General features: G+C 45.1%; 1 protein-coding gene across 2 annotated transcripts in view; it reads right to left on the minus strand.

The window, feature by feature from the left end:
* Positions 1-25,526, minus strand: part of BMPR1A (bone morphogenetic protein receptor type 1A) — a 175,357-nt gene that overhangs the window by 24,671 nt on the left and 125,160 nt on the right. For both annotated transcript variants that reach the window (XM_075934831.1, XM_075934830.1), the window contains 6 exons: positions 24,170-24,272; positions 20,208-20,307; positions 17,292-17,391; positions 13,256-13,400; positions 2,102-2,294; positions 1,426-1,723 (listed from right to left, as the gene is read on the minus strand). In XM_075934831.1, coding sequence (XP_075790946.1) covers positions 1,426-1,723; positions 2,102-2,294; positions 13,256-13,400; positions 17,292-17,391; positions 20,208-20,307; positions 24,170-24,272 — 939 coding nt within the window. The remainder of the gene's footprint in view (positions 1-1,425; positions 1,724-2,101; positions 2,295-13,255; positions 13,401-17,291; positions 17,392-20,207; positions 20,308-24,169; positions 24,273-25,526) is intronic.

Genomic DNA, 25,526 nt, shown 5'->3' on the forward strand with positions numbered 1-25,526 from the left:
CTGCTGATACTGATCAGCGGCTGACTCCAGGAAGCCTGAGGCAGAGCTGCTCTGCCTCAGGCTTCTTGGAGTCAGCCGCTGGTCAGTTTCAGCAGCGGCTGAATCAGGACGCCTGGGGCAGAGCAGCTGGGAGGCTGCCTGGTTGGTCCCACAGCGCCGAGGAGCCGTGCTACTGGACCAACCCAGCAGCACCCGAGCTGCTCTGCCCCAGGTGTCCCCAAGTCAGCCACTGCTGATACTGATATGGGGCTGATTCCAGGAAGCCGGGGCAGAGCAGCTCTGCCTTGGTCTTCCTGGAGTCAGCCGCTGAACAGTTTCAGCAGCGGCTGACTCGCGGACAGCTGGGGTGCTGCCGGGTTGGTCCCGCAGCCCCGAGGGGCAGTGCTACGGGACCTACCCGGCAGCACTCCAGCTGCTCTGCACCAGGCGTCCCCAAGAACAGTTGGGGTGCTGCCGGGTTGGTCCCGCAGCCCCGAGGGGCAGTCCTACGGGACCTACTCGGCAGCACTCCAGCTGCTCTGCCCCCGGCTTCCCCGATTCAGCCGCTGGTCAGTTTTAGCAATGGCTGAATCGGGGAAGCTGGGGGCAGAGCAGCTCCAATGGTCTGGCTGCCCGGAGCACTTCCGGGTTCCTGATGATGCCGGACCATCAGGAGTGCCGGACCATCGGAGTTTTACTGTACCCTTATTTCTAATAGGAAAATTTTGAGCACATTTTGCACATTTTGTTGCAATGTGCTTTGGAAAAAAAAATTTCTTCAAAATTACCTGCTTTTGTAATGTTCTACCAGCATACTATCCAGACACCAACTAAAATCTATACTAGAAACTACCATATCTGAATTCAAATTCTTGGACAAAGCCTTGCAATTTCTTTGGCACAAGTGTGGGAAAGTGAAATTTTGTGGCTGCATCAGACATTAGCAATAGTTTTTGCAATAATTTTTCTTATCATTAAAATAATTTCATCAAGACAGTAATTTTGTAGGCAATTTATTTTACTACACAGTTCTTTTTATGTTGCCCAAATATTAAGTGAGTCACAGATTTTATACCAAAAATACATGAAAGCATTATAGAGATTTTCAAGGGTAAGATGAAACTCTGGATTCTGGGTGGTGGATCTTTTAGTTGTGTTTGCTCCACAGGGAGAGAAAAGTTATGTGAAACTTTGTTGGGGCTTGAATTCTTCTCTCTAGCCTAAGATCTTCTGAGAGCAATCTATTTTTTCTGCCTCAATAGCCACTCCATATCCAAAGCTAAGAAAAGCACCTGATTCTCAAAACAATAAATACACACCATACAATTTTACTGTTCAATTGTGAAACAACGTATCAGTGAATTAATACTCATTTTACCTTGAGATCTGATTCCTTTCAAAAATCGTTCCAAAGATCCCAACTGTTAATAGGCTTTGATCACCTACCTGTTAAATTTGACTGCAAGGCCCAGGTCAGCTATACAGCAGCTTCCATTTTTCTTTATCAAGATATTTTTACTCTTCAGGTCCCTGTGTGCAATAGCAGGTTTGCCTTGTGTCCCATAAATTTCTGTGTGTAGATGGCACAGACCACATGCAGCAGAATATGCCAGTTTGAGCAAAGCCCTGTTGTCAAGTGTGGCACATTTCAGGAAGTCATACAAGGATCCATTTTCATGGTAATCCGTAATCAAGTAAAGCTGGGTCCAGGAGCCTGTGCCTTTAATATCAGCTGCTATAAAACCTGTCAAATGCATAAACATAGCTAGTATTTAGTGTTACATAATAATCACAGAATTCAATACATATAAGGCTTTTCAGGATACGAAAAAGAAGAAATCTCATTTTGAAGTAAAACTCAACAGCCCCTTACACACCCACCAGTTCTTATTTGGGAGCAGAAGTGCTATGATTCAAGTTTCACCCTCATGTGATGTCACAAGAAGAAAAATCAGGATTTCCTATTTGAAACATTAAAAATAAGCAAGATACCTAGTTTTCATATAATTATAATATGCTATGCTACATTACTCCAATTATTTCATAAAGAAAATTTTCTACATTCTTCATAAAACAACTACAGTTCTCTGCTACCTGTACAAATTATAAATTGCTCATTTACCAAGTATATTTTCATGACGCATTAGAACAGTCTGGTAAATCTCAGTTTCTCTGAACCAACTGGCTTCTTCAGTGGTAAAAAATACTTTCACTGCAACTTTTTCACCTCGCCATTTACCCATCCACACCTCACCATATCGCCCTTTCCCAACTTGTCGCACCATCTGAATCTGTTTGGCAATAGTGCGCTGAACCTAAAGAAGAAAATAAAATAAGTGATTTAAGGCACATTGTCAAGATGGTTGTCAGACTTAAAACTTGGCTTGCTTTAACAGTAGTCCCATTTCAAAGATCTATTCTAGATTCTTTCCAAATATTCCTTCTAACTAATTTTCACTGCCTCAAGTAGGAAAGTAGATGTGTATAAAAATCAAGAACTAAAATACTAAGAGAAGAAAGTACATTTAATGTTTAAATTAGACTGGTTTAAATTTTTCTAATTTGTATATGACTTTAGCCACCTGTGTCACAGGATAGAAGCCTTTTTGCTGAGCTATTAGAATAATTAAACAAACTAAAATGCATGCCTCAATTCACCATTGCTGAATCAGCATGTTTATACAGTTATTACAGTTATTCATGACAAGTGTAAAGTAAACCAGAATAATAGAACTGGAAGGAACCAGTTCAGTCTCCCGCACTCATGGAAGGACCGAGCACCATTCAGATCAGTGGTTCTCAAACTTTTGGCCCCTGGCCCACGCCACTCACCTCAAACCTTTCTGTACACCGCCAGCCAACCACCCATGATAACAAAATACCTTTGCTTATCTCTAAATACCTTAAATACTAAATTATTCATTTTAGGCTACTGGTGCATAAAAATGTAAATATAAAGCCATAACAATAAGGGCTCAGATATAACTGGCAAGAAAGGAAATATTTTTAATCAAAATCACTAAACAGATTAAGTGCTTTAACTTTATCAAGTTAGTTTACCAAATTTCATTTTAAATAAAGTAAAATATTAATTTATGTCCAAAACAAAATGTTTCAACAATGTGTTTATTTATGGCAGGGTGGGGAACTTTTTTTGGGTTGGGGCCACTGACCCGCAGAAAAATCAGTCAGGGGGCCACACAAAAGTTAGAAGCAAAACCAAAACCAACCGAACAAAAACAAAAAAGAAACCCACACCCAACCATCACTGATGGGGCCCCGACTGAGATACCTCACTCCTCTCATGCTCTAGACCCACTGGGGTAGGAGTAGGAAGCTTCTTATATGCCAGATTAACTCTTCTGCAGTTGTAGGACTAGTTGATTTTTTAGGTCTTCCTACACTCTGGAGTGGGGCCAAAAATGAGGGGTTCAGTGTGTAGGAGGGGATTGCTGGGGAGCAGGATAGGGATGGAAGTGCAGGGTCTGGGTGGGGTGAGAGGGTGAGTGAGTGAGGTCTGATGGGAGGAGGGGTGCAGAAGCAGGGTGGGGATCTGGCCAGCAGATTGAGTGCAGACTGAGAGTGGGAGTCTGGGCAGGAAGTGTGGTGAAGGGGCGGACTGAGGATGGGAGGTCTGAGCAGGAGGAAGGGTGCAGGAAATCGGGTGTGGGATCTCAGTGTGTAAGAGAGCAATGGGGGTGCAGGGTCTGGGAATGAAGGGGGTGGGGTGCATGTACCTGGTTCTGCACACTGCAGTCCCAGGTACTGGTCTCCACTGCTCTCATTGGCTGTGATTCTGGCCAATGGGAAAAGTGGGGAAAGTCCCCAACTGAGCAGTTTCTTCGGCTGTTGTTCCTCCAGCTGGGAGGAGGGAAGAGCAGCAGTGTATGGAGCCGCCTCCTTCCCCTCAAGCCAAATCTGGATACCTGTGGAACTTCAGCTGTTATGCCCTTCTAGCATGACTGTACTGGGACTGGCTATGCAGCCAGTTATACACCCACTTTAGAAAAGCTCCACCTAGAATGTGATCCTAATCTGTTAATGATATCATGTGAGACTGTATCAAAAGTCTTACTTAAGTTGATATGTACATCTATCCTGTCCCCTTCCATAAAGCTTGTTAGTTACCCTGTCAATTAAAGCTATCAGGTTGGTTTGACATGACTTATTCTCGACAAATCCGCGCTATTATCACCTTATCATCTTCTAGATGTTTGCAAATGAATTCCTTAACTATTTGCTCCATTATGTTTCCTAGTACAGAAGTTAAGCTGACTGGTTGGCAGTTCTCTGTGCTGTCTTTATTTCTTGTTTTATAGATAGGTACTATATTCTCCCTCTTCCAGTCTTCGGGAATCTCATCTTTGAAAAGTCATGGTAGATGGGTAACTGCTAACAGCTCAATCTTCTCAGTCAGCTCCTTGAGTAATCCAGGATGCATTTCATCAGGCTCTGCTTACTTGAAGACATCTAACCTGGTCTCTTGCAGGAATACTCTGGCTGGATTAGAATGAAGCACTGCTCTCAAACTATCCAGTGCACCTGGACCAATGTAGATTTTTGATAATTTATCAACAGGCCCAGAGCTTGACAAGTGGCTTGCAACATCTCAATGCTGCGCTGAACATGGACACTGGAGTGGCCCCTGATGAGACAGTTATTGAGGTAAATCTGGATATTGCAATGTCTGAGATAGGCCGCCACCTCTAACATATATCTTATACATGCCTTGGTGCTGTTGCTAAGCCGAAAAGGAGCACTGCAAATTGGTAGTAGGCAGATCCAACTATGAAATTTAGGAACCATCTCTGTCTGTGAAATATCGACACATGAAAGTAAACATCTTTTACATGGAGAGCAGCGCATCACCATCCCAAAATCAAGGAAAGAAAGATGGAGGCCAAAGAGATCAGGCAGAACTTCAACTTCTTGAAATATTTGTTGATTCTCCGCAGGTCAAAGGGGCAAAAAAGAGTGGGAGTAAAATCTGTCCCCCTTCAAGTGTACAGGTACTTCCTCCATGGCTCCCAAATGCAGAAGGCCCTGCACCTTCTGAGTAGCAGATGCTCATGAGATGGGGAGGGACAGAAATAAACTGGCAGGTATATTCCCCTCCCATGTGCTCACTACCCGCTGCTCAGATGTTCCAGAGGCTCAGGCAGAGAAGGAGACGACAAATGGATGGGGGGAAAAATGACCCAAAGCGTAAGCTAGAAGGTTGCCCTCAACACACATTCAAAAATGCCTGCTTGTTACCCAATTGGTTGTGGGAGGAGCTCAAGAGAATCGAAGGTACAGGATGATGGCCTTACTGCCCTTTATAGCCCTTGACTTTCTTATGGAAGGGTTCTGACCAATATTGGCTCCTGTACTCATGGAGTTGTTGTAACTGCTACTTCACCAGCCCAGAAGTATAAAGGCTCAGGGACTGCAAGGTAGCCCTAAAGTCTTCCAGGCCATGACATTTACTGTCTATCTGTTCTCAAAGCTGAACCAACCTATCACATGGGAGGTCCTGGAAAGATTGTTGAACCTCTTCAACAGACCCAATAACTATAACCAGGGCACATTCCTCATAAAAACATATGAAGTCATGGTCTAGGCTGGGGGGGAGGTGGGAAAGGAGAGGCGGGGGTGTTGCGGCTGCATTCCTGGGAGGTTGCAGCGTTTGGATCCAGCCAGCCGTTTTTCCTGGCTTCCCGGCTCGGCGTCTGACAAACACGTGGCGGGGGCATAAGGAGTGGCAGGAGAGAGGACATGGCCAACAATTAAAGGGGCTGCTTCCTTTTTTCTTTTTTTGCTCCACCCAATTCGGTGACCCCACAACTAGTCTAGGCTGGAGTGTTTGCTTCAGCTGAGGTCACTCAGAGGGCTGCCTTGGCCACAGCTCTGTCCTCACCAAGGATAGCCACAAATTTCTTCCTGGTATCCTCTGGTAGTGAGTCTGTAAAATTGGCCATGAATGTCGAATATATTTAACAGCAGCCAAGTAAGGCTTGCCAATCTCAGCTGGAAGCTGCACACAGAATAACTTTCTACATCTACCAAAGAGATTGAGCTTCTTTGCTGCCTTTTCCTTAGGTATCAATTAGGGATATAAAATCCCATTTAAATGCTTAACTATATTGTTTAACTGGCTAACTATTTAAAGGGGGGCAGCCGGAGCCCAAAGAGAGAGACAGACTTGTATGAGGAAGTAATACAGTACCCAGGCTGTCAGTCTACCCTGATGCAGACCTCCACTGAGGACCTGCATGGAGGCAAAAGCTCTCGGTGCCAGGACTCCAGTGACCAGTGATGGTATTCAGCAGAATGGCAATGGTACCCTGGATATCGATGGTCTCACATTAGAGAAGAGTGCAACTCTACAGATAGGGAGAAGGAATGGAAGGGAGAAGACTGATTTGTCAAAGACCATCAATATGCCTGTGGTGAACCATATTGCCATTAGGGGTGTGAACGTGTGCTTGTTTACATGGCTAACTGAAGAGTTTGGGGTCATCAGTTAATCCCAACAGTTACAAGCAGCCTCCTCCTGCCCTGCTTTCTCTGTATCAGAGGCGGGGGTGGAGGTGGGGGAGAGAGAGCTGGTATGCATGGGAAGCTGGCTTTTGAACTGAATCCCTGTGCATGCTGACTGCCATGGAGCCGCCTTTCCCACCCCCCACACTGCTACCTCCCACAGAGGCAGCAGCGCAATCCCCGTGCATGCCTTCCCCAAACCCCACACTGCTACCTCCCACATCAGAGGTGGTAATGTGAGGAGGCAAGCGGGGGACTCTGTAGGTGCGATGAGCCAGCTTTTAAGCTAGCTCCCTGCATGGACCAGCTTAGAGCCACCTGCCCCCTTCCCCACTGTCTCTGATGCAGAGGCAGCAGGGAGAGGCAGGTAGAAGCTGGGACACCTTCCACAGAGGCAGCAGCACAGGGAAAGCGGGGGGATGGGACAGAAGCACCATATGCTGCCTCTGATACAACTGGTTCCACAGAAGCACTGGCTCATACCTGCCCTCCTGTGGGTAAACGTGTAACTGCTGTAAATTTCAGCAGTTACACGTTTACAAAATTAAACACAGTTTAATACCCTACTGGCCTTCTAGCAACTGGCCTCTCAACCCTCCAGAATGGTGCCAGGAGCTTGGAGAGCAACAACTTTAAACAACTATTAATAACAAATTCTCTACTAGACTCAGTAGAGAACAAAAAGTTTACCAAAGCAAGGAAACTTTCCAGGCCCATCGCTTACAATGAGAACATCTGTCTTGGATGGCTTAGATATAACAAATCCTACATATTTGCAGGCAGTTAGACTAGATGACCCTTGTAATCCCTTCTAATCCTATGAGTCTATCTGGGTGGTCAAACTTACTGGCCCTCCAAGCCACATACAACAGTATTCAGAAGTTCAAGAGCTGGAGTGTGCATGCCAGGATTTCAGCCTCATGGGAAGTGCATTGGTGAGGTTTGGGGCTTTGGCTGTGCCTAGAGAGGCACACTTGGGGAGAAGAGAGTCAGCTGCTGGAGCTTCAGCCCCATTTCTGCTGAAGCCCAAAGATACTCCTCCCTCTTGCACAGACACCCCTAACCCCACCATGTTGCCATGGGGTAAAAACCTCAGACACCCAATTTCCCCACCACCAGTTTGTAAGGTGGTGAATCGAGGGAGGCGCTGAATGCACCTTATTATATGCTGTTTGGTCATCCCCGATTTCTATGATAGTGACCCCTTTTTTTTCCCCCACCCAAAAAGGACTGATGCTCCTGCCGGTGAGGCAAACTGCCAAATGAAGGTCTTTGAGAGATTTTTTCCTGGACATACCTGTGTAATGCTTTAGCTCTGGTTCAGAAATCATGCATATGCATACTGTTGGGCACCTTAGCCCCAAGCAAGTTGTAGGTCTACTGGACACTTGTAGTCTCCACTGTGGGTGCACCGAATCCATGTTTTCCTTTCAATGCATCCAGCTGGTTTTGGTTATTATTGTTGGTGGTCTGGTCTAGATCTGCCCCTTTGCTGTCTGGGCTGTCTAAGACTCATCTTATGCCGGGGCCCTGAGCTTGCATTTCCTGGTGCTTAGTTAATTTGATGGACGCAAGGTTTCTGACAACATTTGGAAGGGTAGCATATGTTCTTCCACCACAAAGCAAGACACAGATCATAATACCCCAACAAGAGAATGGCGAGAACTACTGGATTATATCCAAGTACATTATTGACATCTTTCCTGTTGGCAGCAACTCCGAAGTGTCAGTTGCAGACGAACCCATCTCACTAATCCCAAATCTCCCAATCAAAGTGGCAACTGGAAATGCACAGAGATGCCTTGGTTCTTGTATCAGGCTCTACTCAAGGGTTTGGGGTGGTTCCAGAGCATAGTGCTCTGGGGGTGCTTAGGCTTTTTTCCCCTGCTACTGGGCCTGGGCTAGTCCATTTCCCAAGAGGAGCAGGAGGCAAGGGTGTCCCACAGTAAAAACAGAGATTCTCCTCCAGAGTCAGGCATCAGCGACCCAGGTCAAACTGCGCGAGCTCAGGATTCGGTTCTACAGGCTTTGGTACAGCAGACAAGACTTGGCAGCATCAGGCAGCCCCTTTTCTCCCACCACTCTCACAGCTAAGAGCAGATGCATAAAGCCAGCTCAGTAAAGGCCTCTAAGCTAGTGGGATTTTGAATGTAAGCTAGATCAACTTTTACTATTTCACTGAGTCCTCACTGGAATTGGTGTAAGCCAGCATGTCTTATTTCATTCAACACCTCCAGGAAGCCACTGAAAGTAAATGGCATAGGTGGTGGCTGGCTCTTGCCTCTCACAACACTTCCAAGAAACAGTATTTGCAAAGTGGATGCAATGTGCAATTTGAGAGCCACAAACCATGCTTGTGACTAAAGAAAAGGAATAAGAAAGGCAAGTGATACCATCCAGAATCTGAAGTGGTCTGTGTAGCTGTTCTCAGGTTAAGAATAGGATGGACAACTGGGTTAATGAAATATCATGGCCTCTTTCCCTAAGCCAGTGTTTCCAGAATTTCAAGGAATCCCTAGGTGTGTCTCTCTCTCTCTCTCTCTCTCTCTCTCTCTCTCTCACACACACACACACACACACGCACGCACGCACACACACACACACACAAAGAGGGGAACCTCCAATGCATGAAAATCACATTCCTTCCCCAAGACCCCACCCATTTGAGGCCCCATCCTCTCTGTTCCCCTCCCCTCCATCACTTGCTATCCCCAGCCCTTATACACTCGCACTGGGTTGAGACAGGAGGTGCAGGCTCTGGGGTGTGAATGAGGGATTTGGGTGTGGGAAGGGGTGAGAAGTGCAAGCTCTGGGAGGGAATTTGGATGCAGGGGAAGGGGATGCTGGCTCGGGGAGGGGGCTCCAGGCTGGTGAGTGTTGGGCTCAGGTGGAAGGTTGGGATGCCGAACGAGTCACAGGCTTGTAGATGTGAGGGTGCAGGAGTTTGGGTTGGATATGTGAGGGGCTCAGGGCAAGGAGGCTGGGAGTATGATGGGCTCAGGACACAGACTTGCCATGTGTGGATGGCGCAGGAGTGTTGTGGCAGAAGACTGAGGCTGTGGGGATGCAGGAGTTTGGGGATGCAAGAGACTCAGGACAGGGGGTTCCAGTGTATGATAGGCTCAGATTTGGGGTCAGGTGGTGCAGGAGTGTTATGATGCTGCAGTGAGATGGGGATTTGGACCCAATTAGGGGAATGTTGGCCAGGCTTCATTTTTAAATAAAATATTATGTCAAACTCAAAAGGTTTTAGCATTGTCTTTATTTATGAGAGGGGCGAGGACCCACAGAAAAGTCAGTTGGGGCCACACAAGTGAGATGCAACTCCCCCCCCCCAATCCTTACTAATGTGGTCCCAACTGTGCTGATGAGGGCAGGGGACAGGGTGCTAGTGGGTGATGGGGCCGGGGAGAGGGTGCTGCTGGGCACTGGGGTGAGTGGCAGGATGCTGGGGCCAGGGACAGGGTGGTGCTGGATGCTGGGGTGGATGGCATGGTGCTGGGAGCAGGGTCAGGGTCTTGTGGTGGGTGGCAGGATGCTGGGGCTAGGGACAGGGTGCTGCTGGGTGTTGGAGTGAGTGGCAGGGTGCTGGGACAAGGGACAGGGTCCTGGGGTTGGTGCCAGGGTGGGCGGCAGGGCGCTGGGACCGGGGGCAGGATGCTGCTGGGTGCTGGGGACAGTGCTGGTGGGGGCAGGGTACTCATGGGGGGTCTGGGCAGCGGACATGGGCAGCTGGGATCACTACCTGGCAATCCTGCAGCACCTCTGGGGTCCGGGAAGTGTGCGACTGCACTTCCCCTCCCCAAAAAGCTGGCGTGCACGCTGCCTGAGCAGCAGGAGCTCTTGCATTCCAGCAACTTACTTCTGTGATGCCATCCTGCGCAGGAGCAGGGGGAGTGTCGGTGAGGCCCAGGCAAATCACGCTGCCTGCATAGTCGGAGCTGTGCAGAGACAGGTCTCCTGACCCTCTCCCCGCCACACGTACTGCGCAGAAAGATGGCAGAACTAAGTTGCCGGGTGCCACAGCCCCAGCTGTTCAGGCAGTGCACGCTGGCTCCTTTGGGGGGGGGGGGGGAGTTCTTCCCTCCCCGTTGTGGGTCATGTAGTCTCACCCCATCTGACACCTCTCCTAGTGTGCCAGCCAGGAGCAACTGTTCCCTCTGCCCCCGCCTCCCTATGCTTCTGCGTTGCCAGGGAGGAACGGGAAACAAGCTAGCCGCCTCTCTCTCTTTCAGAAGGGGCAGGGGAGTGCCGGCTTTTCGCGGAACCCCTACTTTCGCTTAGCGGAACCCCAAGGTTTCGCGGAGCACCAACTGGGAAACACTGCTCTATAGTCTCTTCTATATCAGTCTCTGCACTGATTAGGCCTCAGATGTAGTATTGCATCCAGTTCTGGGCACCACATTTCAAGAAAGATATGTAGAAATTGGAGAAAGTCCTAAGCAACAAAAACGATTAAAGGTCTAGAGAGCATGGGCTATGAGGGAAGACTGAAAGAATTGGGCTTGTGTAGTTAAGAAAAGAGAAGACTGAGAGGGGACATGATAGTGGTTTTCAAGTACAGGCAGTCCCCGGGTTACGTACAAGATAGGGACTGTAGGTTTGTTCTTAAGTTGAATTTGTTTGTAAGTCGGAACTGGTACATATTGTAGGGGAAACTCTAGCCAAACATTTCTCCAGAGCTCAGTTTTATTCTCCCACACCTCACTTCCCTCAGTCCTTTATTCTCAAGCTGAGGTGTCTGCTGAGAAAAGCCGCTCCGCGTCTCCTTGGTCTGCTGGGGGGGAGGGGGGGCACTAGCTTCGCGTCTCCTTGGTCTGCTGGGGGGAAGCAGCTAGTGCGGGGTTGCCTCACCCCGTTTGTAAGTAGGGATCCAATGTAAGTCGGATCCATGTAACCCGGGGACTGCCTGTACCTAAAAGAGTGCTATAAGGAGGAGGGAGAAAAATTGTTCTCCTTGGTCTTTGAGGATAGGACAAGAAGCAATGGGTTTGAACTGCAGCAAGGGAGGTTTAGGCTGGACATTAGGAAAAACTACCTGTCAGAGTGGTGAAACACTGGAATAAGTTGTCTAGGGAGGTCATTGAATCTCCATCTCTGGAGATATTTAAGAGCAGGTTAGATAGACATCTATCAGGGATGGTCTAGATCAGGGCTTCCCATCTGTCAATGGCCCTAGTGGCCTGTAGGTGCTTGTGGGGTGGTGACGCTCCCCATGTAAGCCGGAGGCAAACCACCCCGGCTTATTTTAGCCCTGTCTCTGTGGGTTGGGCCGCCCAAGTCCTGGCAATGAGGCTTAGTGCCGGTGTTCAGGGGGGTCCTGGGGCCTCCCAGACTTCTGGGGAGATTCCGCCCTCCCCAATCGCGGGTCCCCAATGCATAGCCGATGGATGAGGTGCTGTCCCCTGCTCTGGTTCCTGCTATGCTATGTCGGGACTGTGGGGGTCCCTGCCACTGAACAGTCTATGGTTCCCAGTCCGAGGTTTGAGATCGGTCCTGGTTGGTGATGGTGTTGGTATTGGTGGTAGGGGCGTTGGCAGGGTAGGGGGCCTGGGGCCTCCCTCCCCACCGGGCACTGGCCCAAAACCCTCAGGATATAGACTGGTCCTTTTGGGGAGTCCCTCCGGAGCTGATACAGGCCCACTCCTTGATTCCCTATGGCTCCCTTTCGCCCTGGGCCGCTTCCTACCCCATCATACGCTGCGCCTCCTGTCACACCCCTGACCGAGGTTCCTGCGCCTTACCGCTGCGCCGTGTCCAAGATTCCCAGGCTGAAGTAGAGTCCCTGCCCCCATGGTGCTTGCTGTTGAGTCGGCTTCGGGGTCCCACAGGCCCCTGGCTCTGCCCCTCCCTCCTGGGGAGCCCCTCGTTGAGAGGGCAGCCTCTGGTGATCAGGAGGCTTGCTCACCACTTCTGGTCCAGGGTTCCTTCCTCCCTCCATGGCTGGTCGGCTCCTGCTTCTGCTGCCCCTGTGCTCCTGCCGCCCTCCTGGGATGGCGGTTCTCCACCTAACTCCAGGACTGCTTCAGCTGCACTCTGCAGCTGGTCGCTCGCTGCCTCCGCCGCCTCTGAGCTGCTCCCGGTTTCCCCGGACACTGGCTCTCCCTCCCTCTCCCTCCTCCCCTGCTGTGCGTGCCAGCGCTCCCTTTGAATGACCCACCAGCCCGTTCATGCATGAGCTGCAGTGTTGCGGCGAGTTGCTGCATGCCACGGCCAGCACTAAGAGGGGGCAGGGTGAGGACGCCCTGTCACACCAACCTATGGGTCGGGACCCAAATATGGGTCGCCATTACATTTCAAAAGGGTCTCCAAGTATCTCCCCAAGTGGCTCTGCCCCGTTTTTGAACTGCCTTGGGTCACAAAATCTTCCTGAATTGTCAAGATGGGTCCCCATCTGGAAAAGGTTGGGAACCACTGGTCTAGATGGTGCTCCATCCTGCTGTGAGGGCAGTGGACTGGACTCAATGACCTTTCAAGGTCCCTTCCAGTTCTAGTGTTCTATGATTGAAAGAGAGGTCTTGTGTCCTGGACTTCTCTTTGCAGATTATAATAAAGTGAAATGGTCTCAGATTTATTTTCTTTATCTAAGTCATGTATTATAATTCAACAGATAACTGTTTAAGGGCGTTAAAACATATTTTCTTAATTATAAGAATGTGCTAACGTGGATTTCTAATATTCTTCACCAATAAAAATACGTTTAAAATTAGTTTTTATCATTTTGGCATTAAAAAAATCTAAGACTTTGGCTTACCAACAGCGGTAGTCCTGATCCACTCCCAGAACTTTGTGACTGGTCAATAAGATCCTTTAATGACTCCCCAGCAGGAATAAATGCTTCATCTTGCTCCAGATCACGATTATAACAACGTCTTTTTGCTGCCCATCTACAGTAATGTCTGCAAAAAAAAACCCTACAGATTAATATTTTTGAACATCTTGAACTATGAAAAGAAAAAAATCTAAATATAATTTTTTTAAAAATAAGCAGTATTTATTGTATATTCGTGTACTTTTATATGACAGATTGAAGAATATTTAAATTGTGTACAAAAGACAATTGAGACTCATCCCCATGCTCCATCCTCATGCAAAAGTCTCTAGGAAAATCAAAGTTCAAAAATTCACAGGTACTTGGCTGTTTGATTAAAACTTTCTGCAAAACATTGGGAATGCTAGCTACAGCTAAGGCTGGAGCAAGCTGTTCCAACCACTGCTGCTGACAGTAAGTAGGAACTGAGGAGGGAGGGGCCGGGGAGTGCCCTATATAGTGTGGCATAAATGCACACCACTCCAGGGGGTACTGGGACCCCAGCTCCTATAAGTACTGCTTACGGAAAAACTTACGGCATCGGTGTATGTGGCAGGCACACACACCTATGTTGAATGGACATGAGCACGCAAAGAAGAATTTTTCTAACAAAATAAATATAATAAAAATCACAAACCAGAAAGCAGAGATATTTAATGAAACCATGATTTTTTTATATTAAACTTATTTGCTATGTCAATGCCTCCAATTATGACACCTTGGCTAATGAACTAAACGCTACTGAATGCACAATAAACATTGTTCTTTAAAGCAACCACACTGAATATGAGGATTATAATCTGTTCCTTGCTGCTTCCACTCCTCAAACTGATATTGAAATGACAGTGTCCTAATTACTTAAGATTGTTGTCTATTTCACTAACTTCCAAATATGCATAATAATAGAGAAAAATAAGTGAAGCTACTTGCAGGGGTGGACTGGCCTGGCGGGATACCGGGAATTTCCCGGTGGGCTGTCGTATTTACCCGTGATGGGCCGTCGTTGCCCCGCACTCTGAGCGGCTCTTCGTCTGCGCTGTATGTGGCGCATGAAGCCCGACCCGCTGCTTGTGCTGCGTGTCGGACGTGACACAGGGAAAGGGGGTGGGGCTTGAGGTGTATGCAGGGGTGACGTCATGGGGAGGGCTGTTCCCAAGCCTATTTTGATTGTCAGTCCGCTCCTGGCTACTTGCACCAGGACTCCATTAAGTCCTATTACTACTGAGTAAGCCTGGGTTTATCAGTTAATCTTCTAGACTACTTGCATTTCCCCTCTGCTTGCTGCCTCTGTATCAGAGGCAGTGGAGAGCTGGTTCTGTGGGGAGCATGGTCAACTGGGGGGGGGGGGGGAGGGAGACACGGATGGACGACTTCTTCGTGCAGCAGCCCCTGTCCGTGGGGAGTCCAAGCTCTCCACCAACAGCAGCTCCAGCCCCATAAGAAGGAGATGCTGGGGGAACGTTGAGGCTCAAGGCTTCCAGCACTAAGACTTGAGGCAGGCTGGATGAAATTAAGCAGTGGGCCAGAAGTTTCCCACTCTTGACATACACCACTGTGGTGCCTGCGCATATCTTGAGCAATTCTTCTGGAGAAAAATGGGGAGGAAAAATATGCCTTAAAAATCATTTACAAACACCTTTGTTAAGTTAGAGTTAAGACTGTTGCCACACAACCAAGCTTTTCACTTTATACATGTTCCTACAACATGGGGCTTCAAAATCCTAAATAACCATCGGAAAGCCAGAAAATGCTCAGTTCAGATCAAATCACACATTGCTATCCTGCCTCCAACACCTTCAAAATGTCTGTAACCAAAACCTTACAAAAACTGCGAAATACATAGTTAAAATAAGCTTCACACACACAGTATCTGGGTGGGAGTTAAGGTATTGGAGGGAACACAGGGCTGGGGCAGGGTTACGGTATGGGGCACTTACTTGGCACACCTGCAGCTCCCATTTGGTATTGTGGGGATGCGGGTGGCTCAGTGTGCCCTAGTCTGCCTTGCACTCGTTTGCAGGCACTGTCCCTCACAGCTTCCCATGAATCATGGACAATGGGAGCTGTGGAGGTGGAGCCAGCAGGCAAGGGTGGTGCAGGGATGAAACTTCCCAGCACATGGAGCCACATGGCTCAAGCCAGGGGTGCAGGAAGAACAGGCACACATGGAGCCTCCCCTCCCTCAGCACAGCTCCCTTCAAATGTAGTACGCAAAGGCTTTAGTGGCTGCAGCCCAGCGCACCAAGCTAAAAAGGCCTTTCTCAGCCTGGGGCTTTGGGCAGCAGCCCCTCAAAGCATCTTTCTTAATCTGTGTCTGCTGCCAACCTAACTTTCCTCTTGTACTGCTGGCACAACAACCGCATCATCCACTACATGCATCAATAGATCTTATATACTGCCTTCAAATATCATATATACAACTTCATAAATCATAGTTTATCATCATGCACTATTTGCCAGAAAGCAGCAGAAAAACCAACCCAGCATAATTTTGACTGCTGAATGGTGCAAGTCTCCTGAGTCCTGTTTCTTTCAATACAGGCAGTCCCCGGGTTACGTACAAGATAGGGACTGTAAGTTTGTTCTTAAGTTGAATTTGTATGTAAGTCGGAACTGGTACATATTGTACCCCAGGCATCCCCGATTCAGCCGCTGCTGAAACTGACCAGCGGCTGACTACAGGAAGCCCGAGGCAGAGCTGCTTTGCCCCAGGCTTCCTGGAATCAGCCGCTGATCAGTTTCAGCAGCGGCTGACTTGGGGACGCCTGGGGCAGAGCAGCTGGGGTGCTGCTGGGTTGGTCCCTGCAGAGGGGGCCCAGGGAGATGCAGAGCAAAGCCGCGGAGGACACGGGTGGCGGGACCGCAGCGCTTCTCGGCGGTCCTGCCACCCGCGTCCTCCGCGGCGAGAAAAGCCTGGTCTGCTGGGGGGGATGCACTAGCTGCCCCCCCCAAGCAGACCAGGGAGACGCGAAGCAACTTCATCAGATGAGTTGGAGTAGAAAATTTAGCTATTTTACAAACACTCAGACCTATTCTGCACTATCAATAGAATTTAAAATTTCTACCAGGTTTCATTTTGACAGATGCCCAATACCAAATGTCCATGAAAATCTGAATAAAACCTTCTTACATGATCTTACTATATCATATGCATAAGACATAAATACTTGAATGTTTTCACTACGTTACCGGATTAAATTTAGTTGGGACTGGGCTTGTTTTGAGCATGGGGTTGTACTAGATCAGTGGTTCCCAAACTTTTCAGCATCACACCCCCTTTTTGATTTTTGAGAAACCCTCTCTCTCTCACACACACACACACACACACAAAACCTGAGCGGGGCCAAAAAACTAAAATAGTGGGGGTGGAGGGGCGGGTCACCTTGCACCCCCCCTGGAATTCCTTCATGCTCCCAGTTTGAAAACCTATGTACTAGATGATCACTAGAAGTCTCTTCCAACCATAATCTTCTATGATTCTATGAAATGTATGGTTTAAAATGAAAAAATATAGGGTCAACAATTCATACCTTTGCAGGGGAAAAACAGAATGTCAATATGTGACAAAAAAATGGAATGTTTTGTTTGCAGTTCAGACTATGGAGAACAAATATAGCTCCTTAAAAAAAAAAGGCAGAAAACAGTATTCCTGTGGCTTTTTAAAAATACGTTCCTAAGACAAAATAATGTCAAAGATAACTCAGAAGTAGAACAAAAATAAAAGAGAAGTGGGTGAATATCTAACTGCAAAAGTGTTAACATATTCTTGATTAAGGAATTTTATAGTGTCAAAACCATACACTGTTTTGAAAACTTGTAGTTTTCACATTCTCCTGGAATAAGACATCAAATTCTATGAAATCCCTTTACCGCATGTTAATGTCTACATTTTTACCTAACACTATAAACTATTGTCTACAGAGATGTGCATCATCGTGTAGGAAAAAATATCAGTGCCAAAGGAAATATTTTTCCTTACTTGTAACAAAAGCAGCTAAATAAGATGATCATAACAATGATGCAGACTGCCATCGAAATCAGCACTGCCATCCAACGAATGCCGCCATCAAAAAGTCCATCTGTTTAAAAAAAAAGTTATACTACTTATTTCCTAAAAAGTTGCTAGTAATTAGATTCTCACAGAATATTTTATTTATATTTATCAGTTACTTTTCCAAAGATTGTGTATTTTGTGATTGACAAATATTGTTTTGCTTTTGGTGCTGCAGCTATTCAAAACAATATTAGAATCCTTCCAAAACTGGCAGTAGGATAAGAAATTACAAAGCATCGATTTTATTCACTATAGCAATGCTGACATTATTGTGGGAATGTGCCTCATTTTTTTACGCATACATACGTACATATATAAAAAAAATTCCTTGCTATCTTAATATTGCTACAATGCTGGTGATAACTCATTTCAATGCTCCCAAAGTCTTTCATTTGCAACAGATACCAAATATTCTCTCCAACTTCAAAAAACCCTCACACCAATCTTATTGGTAATTTCACATAGGGTACGTCTAGACTACATGCCTCTGGCGACAGAGGCATGTAGATTAGGTTGCCAGACATAGGAAAATGAAGCGGCGATTTAAATAATCGCCGCTTCATTTAAATTTACATGGCTGCCACGCTGAGCCGACAAACAGCTGATCAGCTGTTAGTCGGCTCAGCGCGATAGTCTGGACGCTCCCCTGCCGACATCAAAGGTATTTGTCGACCACCCAGGTAAACCTCATTCCAGGAGGCATACCTGGGTGGTCGACAAATACCTTTGATGTCAACACCCGCGCGTCCAGACTATCGCGCTGAGCCGACAAACAGCTGATCAGCTGTTTGTCGGCTCAGCGTGGCAGCCATGTAAATTTAAATGAAGCGGCGATTATTTAAATCGCCGCTTCATTTTCCTATGTCTGGTAGCCTAATCTACATGCCTCTGTCGCCAGAGGCATGTAGTCTAGACGTACCCATATTCTTCTATCAACAAGTTTGCATATCTGACTTTCCCATACCCCATGCACGGGGTAAATTACTCTCCCTTGGCACTGCTGATTTGGCTGTAAAAGGATTTAAATGTACTGTTAGAATAGTCACATTTCAGAGGAGAAAGGAGACTGAAATACCTTCTACCCATCTTCAGTGGTTGTTGAGATAGACTTTTAAGTTCTCATGGCACTTGTTATAAACACTGAAGTATAGTTCAAGAATCTTGATAATATACCCAGTCTGTCCTGGGAGTCTGGTTGACTCAAAAATTGATAATGATAAAGGCAGATTCTGGGTTATTTATTTAAATCTTGTCCTGGTTGATAGCTATTAAATGTTCTCACCTGATGGCTCTTGGTCTACCTAATACTGTTTGGTAGTCCTATTATCATGCCTGCTGTGTAGGAGCACCCAACACAATCCTTCAGGGCTATCTTACAAAAGGAGTCAATATTTAACTGGAATTGAGCTACATTAATATCGTATAGTTCAATTTACTTTCCCTTGACAGCATAATTGGGGGAAACTTTCACAGTTGCTACATTTGTTCTGTGTATAAACACAAGAACAGAGTTTCCAGAAATATCTAATATGGCACATTTCTCAACTATAAATTCACTAAAAGAGAACATGTAAATAGAATCTAATTTAAAAGGGTATATGCGAGAGATAAGGAACATTAACTGATCATATGATCTTCATAGTGTTCTAATACTCATCTGTTTTTCCAAGCTATTTCAAATTAAAGTAATGGTGTTACATAAATCTGAAGACAAAGGCATGGGAAGAATGTGATGTACTTTAAAGGACTGGGCGGTCCATTTACAATCATAGTCCCAATGACTTTTTAAACATATAAAATTCATGTTCTGTGCCTGTAGCACTGGATAAGTGCTTCATAAAACTGGATACATAGACAAATGAATAATTATTGTTCCGTTTACTAACACACTACTTTGCTAGTTAGATATTGTAGGTTCTCTGCTTTCTCTGTCAGGAGGCTCAAAATTTCAGGAGGAAAATGGGCCAAAAATGTTTACTTCAGTAGGAATTAGAACACTATTACACAAAGTTTAGGAGAGTTATCAAATATTTATACAAGTTCAAGTTGGAGTTTCCAAGATGGATGAAAGCTGAGAAACTTTGGAGGTGAACACAGTTGCAGAGAAAGACAATCCAAAACAAAGTGATTTTGATGAATCTTGTCAGTTTTGACTTTAAAAAATTAGAAAGATTTAGGGCAATGAGAGACTGAGAAGAGATAAAGGCGTTTCTGGCATTGAACAGATATATAATTGTTCAGTTAGGAGCAGAGTAGGAGCAAGAAGTACGACAGTAGATATAATTGGATAAGATCTGAGACTTCTTTCAGACATGGTCAGCACAGTAGAAGTTACGGAGAAAGCTAGGCTGCAGACTGTTGATAGGACAAAACAATGCACAAGGGAAACAAAGCGTGGAACAAAGGACAGTGACAAAGTTAGATTAATGTAGACAGGAACGAGGAGGTAGCAAATCAGGTATGAGCGAAAGAAGATGTGACACCAGAAAGAGAGAAAAAAGATTTTGCTAGCCCAGGGAGGGCACTGTGGGGTTTGAGTGTGAAGGGAGATGGGGCACGCCCTACTCCTAGGGCACATGTGCATCTGTGTTCCCCGCCACTACTGCTGCTATGGGAATGGCAGGAAAAGCCTCAGGGGAAGTGACACCACAGTTCATCCAGCGGGAGGTGGGGGGAGCGGCGGGAGGGCAGAGGAGAGAGGGCACAGAAGTGCACAGTGCCACTTCCTCCTCCGTACCACAGGCGTTCCCAGAATAGGGACACCAGAAGTACGAAGGAGGTTCATCTGGAGGAATAAACCCATTCAACCTTGATCTGTATACACAAAAAACAGCAGTTCACCTGTACCACCAACTGGGGGGAGCGTGGGTTGTAGATCCCGATTGCAGAAATCAGTTCGACAGCATTCAATTGTCCGACGTAGCTGTGCTTTTGGGGAATCCTGTAAAAGAAGAACATAACATAAGAACATAAGAATGGCCATACTGGGTCAGACCAAAGTTCCATCTACCCTAGTATCTTGTCTGCCAACAGTGGCCAATGCAAAGTGCCCCAGAGGGAGTGAACTGAACAGATAATGATCAAGTGATCTCTCTTCTGCCATCCATCTCCATCCTCTGACAGACAAAAAGGCTAGGGACACCATTCCTTACCCATCCTGGCTAACAGCCATTAATGGACTTAACCTCTATGAATTTATCTAGTTCTTTTTAAAAGCCTGTTATAGTCCTAGCCTTCACAGCCTCCTCAGGCAAGGAGTTCCACAGGTTGACTGTGTGCTGTGTGAAGAAAAAACTTCCTTTTATTTGTTTTAAACCTGCTGTCCATTAATTTCATTTGGTGGCCCCTAGTTCTTGTATTATATTAAATAACTTTTCCTTATTCACTTTCTCCACACCACTCACGATTTTATATACCTCTATCATATCCCTCCTTAGTATCCTCTTTTCCAAGCTGAAAAAGTCCTAGTCTCTTAAATCTCTCCTCATAAGGGACCAGTTCCAAACCCCTAATCATATTAGTTTCCCTTCTCTGAACCTTTTTTAATTCCAGTATATCTTTTTTGAGATGAGGAGACCACATCTGTACGCAGTATTCAAGATGTGGGCGTACCATGGATTTATATAAGGGCAATAAGATATTCTCCATCCCTTTTTTAATGATTCCTAACATTGCTTGCTTTGACTGCCTCTGCACACTGTGTGGACGTCTTCAGAGAACTATCCACGATGACTCCAAGATCTCTTTCCTGATTAGCTTTGCTAAATTAGCCCCCATCATATTGTATGTATAGTTGGGGTTATTTTTTCCAATGTTCTATGTCTCTGACAATGTTATTCTCTGCTATTGTTTCAGCTAATTTGTCCAGTACTGACGTTAGACTTATAGGTCTGTAATTGCGGGATCTCCTCTAGAGCCCTTTTTAAATATTGGCGTTACATTAGCTATCTCCCAGTCATTGGGTACAGAAGATGATTTAAAGGATAGGTTACAAACCATAGTCGTTAGTTCCGCAATTTCACATGTGAGTTATTTCACACGGGTGAATGCCATCTGGTCCTGGTGACTTGCTACTGTTAAGTTTATCAATTCATTTCAAAACTACATCTAATGACACTTCAATCTGTGACAAGTCCTCAGATTTGTCACCTATGAGGGACGGGTCAGGTTTGGGAATCTCCCTAACATCCTCAGCCATGAAGACTGAAGCAAAGAATTCATTTAGTTTCTCTGCAATGTCTTTATCGTCTTTATGTGCTCCTTTTGTATCTTGATCGTCCAGGGGCCCCACTGGCTGTTTAACAGGCTTCCTGCTTCTGATGTACTTTAAAAACATTTTGTTATTGCCTTTTGATTTTTTGGCTAGCTGTTCTTCTAACTCCTTTTTGGCTTTTCTTATTATATTTTTATACTTAATATGGCAGTGTTTATGCTCTTTTCTATTTTCCTCACTAGGATTTGACTTCTGCTTTTTAAAAGATGCCTTTTTATCTCTCATTGCTTCTTTTACATGGTTTTTAAGCTATGGTGGCTCTTTTTAAGTTCTTTTACTGTGTTTTTTAAATTTGGGGTATACATTTAAGTTGGACCTCTATTATGGTGTCTTTAAAAGTGCCCATGCAGCTTGCAGGAATTTACTTGCAGAGAACAGAGAAAATAACCCAAAAGTTTTGAAACGGTGAAATGTGAATGATGGGACAGAAGTAAAGCACTGTGGAGATTACATAGCTAAGATTGAGTTCTATTTGCACATAAAATAGGGATTCAACCTTCTTGGTTATGTATGAAATATATGACATGTATCCTCCCCCAAATTTACTGACCTCCCCAAAGCTTTGTTGACCATATACTTGGACTACAAAAATAATTTTTGATAATTAACAAGCTAAATTTTATCTTAAATTTATTTTTTTTACTACATTTAGCACTTATGCCAGTTTTTAGTTTGTCCCAACTGATGTTTAGTAATGGAATAATAAACAACTATACCGAAACATTGAAATGTCTAGCTGAAATCTTGTGCACAGCCTATAGTTAAGATATTAGGTTGCAACTCAGCTAAATTATTAATGATTTCATCTGATTGTTGTGATTATATTAAATACAAACACAGGTCAAGAGGTCAGTTAACATTTTAGCTGGCCAACTATCACATCAGAGGTAACACCTATTGCCATCTTCCCCAACAGCTAATTTGTGAGCAATAATTCCACTGGTTGAGCATGAGTGGAAGACACCTCTCTCCCCCTTCCTTCTCCCCCATATTAAAACATTGTGGAAAATAGGCCAAGCATTTGAAAATTATAAAATGCCAGAAATAAGATTGCCTGTACAACTTTAATTAGGTCAATCTGTGCTCCTCCTCACCTAAGAATCTCTCCTCCCCCATATCCCTCCCAAAGCTCCTAATCAAGCAGTGGGCAAGCTGCAGTCCGTGGGCTATATGCAGCCCATCGACGTTCTATGTATGGCTCATGAGACATTTTGTTGACCACAGCCCATGTGTGCAGGGTTTCCAGATTCCACTTGTTTCCATCTGCATAGTTTTTTTTCCCCTACCAGTATTACAATGCAACCTGCACATAAAGCATGTGAAGTGAGAGTTATGCTGACTGCACACAACACTGAATGTGAGAGCCATGCATTCCCTATGAACCACAGCAGCGCTTTGGATGCAATCAGCTCTCTCTACAAATTCTAGACATGCAAGTGCAGTTAGCAAAACTACTCTCTCCCTTGCGGCCATCTTGGTTACAACAATCTTGCAGACCCACTGAGAGGGCCAGTTATGCGCCCACTCAGTAGCCTAGGTTGCCCATTGCTGTCCTAGTCCCAGCCTCCTTGCCAACCAGTTAGAGTTCCCATCGCTGACTCTCAAATCTAGACCAATTGCCCAGCCCAGCTGGGTGCCAATCTCCAGCCCCAGGCTCCAACTCAACACCCCCTGCAAGGAATGATTCTTTGCTCAATTGCATTCAAATCAAGTAGCTTTCTCCTTCATGGGGAGAGCAGTAATTTATAGCATAGAGGAAAGAGTTACCAAGCTCTCAGTTCAAGTACCCAGACCTGGAATGGCTAACAGAAGCCTCTAGCTGCAACTGTAGGGGAAGTCTTATTCAGCCCTGTATTTCACACAAACACACATGAATATACATATTACATTCAGTAATTAGCTGCACAATATGAAAAGTAATATAAATAAGAAATTTCAAGCATCAGTTGATTGTCATAGGAATTTTTTTCATCTCTGGCACAGCATTAACATGGCAGAAATTAGATTTTCAAAACATATTTAAATTATATATTACACACCACAACTTGTGAGACTAGTGAGTTTGTGTGTCCATTCCAAGACTCCTTAAAGAGTCCTTATTTTTAGATTGTAGGTGTTCAGTACTGTCAGAATAACCAGGCCCCTTTAAAGGTATATCAAATTGGACACCAAAAAATAGAGGCTTCTGAAGATAAGAGTCACCTTTGAAAATACAGGCCCACAGAATGTGTTCCTTTTTCCCCTAGTCAATAAAACAAAATTTTCAGCTCTGCTTTCTACTCTTCTGTTCCCTTTGAATACGTGTACTTAATTTTGCTGTCAATCCTGAAACTGATAGGATGTGGGTGTGCAGTCAATTTCAGGACTGCAGTCTTGATTTGTCAACAGCATATCATCATCCATTATAGCAAGGGCAATATGCAAAGTCCCTAGTGTAGCAGTTGTGATTTGCATAGATTTAACTGCTCATAGCTACCCTGAAAAATCTTCATCATACTCCTTTTATAAAAATAAATTAACTTGTTTATACCTTGCACTGAAAATCTGAACCTTCATATTTCATGCAGCCTGAAGCAAGGACAGGTTCTCCGTGTTCATCTTCTTCAACAATGGCAAAGCAATGTCCGTTAGTTCTGTAAAAACACACCATTTCAATTCACTAATTGCTGTGCAAAGTTAACTGGCAATCAATCTAATTATGAAAATTAGTATGTGTACTCTACAGTGTTTCTCACCCTACTATAAATTTATCACCAGAGTTTAAGTGAAGATTAAAGGAAATTAAGCATACAGAGGGGGTTTTCCCCCTAAAAATCAGATGGTACCAATATGAAGACATTGGGTTGAAATACATTTTTTTTTCGATGTAAACCTCAAGTTTAGATACTAGTAGAAGGCGCCTAAACTTAAACAGCAAAACCCGATATTTTCCAAGCAGATACCTTCCTTTTAAAAAAGAACCAATTTGTTCAGATTATCCATTAATCTGAACTCTTTAATACTCTGAAATATAACTATATTAAGATTTTTCTAGTGTATCTACCAAAGGACCATGACATCCTGGAGAACATTTGAGAACCCCTTATTGTAGGAAAAAATGGGTTTACTCTTTTCTTGGAATAATCTTAAATTACCTCTAAAAGGTCCTGAAGATGTGAATCCCAGAGGGAAAACAAGGTGTGTAGGAGAGCACCACAGGGGAATATAGCTTGAAGAACTCCAGTTACTGCAGCAGTGAGTAACTGCATCTTCTTCGAGTACCGTCCCTGTGGATTCTCCATTTTGGGTGACTCCTGGACAGCTCCCCCACCCCCTTAGGAAGCAGAACCTTCAGAGCCGAATCCAATACAGAAGAGCCACAGCTGCCTCTGAGCTTACGGCTGGCAGCAGCGATGATTAGAAAAAGTATGACAAGAGGATCAAATTTAAGCTCCACACATGTCTACAACTGGCATATCCTTAGTAAGAATAGTAAGCAGTACTTTTGTGAATATACTATCATTTTTGAAGGGGGCTGAACATGATCAGTTGTACAACACTTAATAAAACTAAAGATCCATTTTGATAACCCTTCTCTTTAGAAATTACCAAGCTACCTATTTGCATAGATTTAACTGCTCATAGCTACCCTGCGAAATCTCCATCATAATAGATATTAATAGTCTAGGAGATTTTAGTTATGACAGTATAAGTGAAGACTGTATCCACCAGAAAGAAATTAATCATCTCTGCTAATCATACTTACAGAGAACTGACCATGGGACCCGAAAACTTAAGTAAAAACTCTCAGATAGCAGGGATTCCAGGTAGATTCTGGAGACCAGTTGCATCGATGAGCTCCCTTTTTTCTAATAAAAGCTCTTTGTAGAGTCTTTATTGATTTGGTT

This window comes from Pelodiscus sinensis, chromosome 8, assembly GCF_049634645.1.
Source record: "Pelodiscus sinensis isolate JC-2024 chromosome 8, ASM4963464v1, whole genome shotgun sequence".
In the NCBI taxonomy this organism is placed as follows: Eukaryota; Metazoa; Chordata; order Testudines; family Trionychidae; genus Pelodiscus; species Pelodiscus sinensis.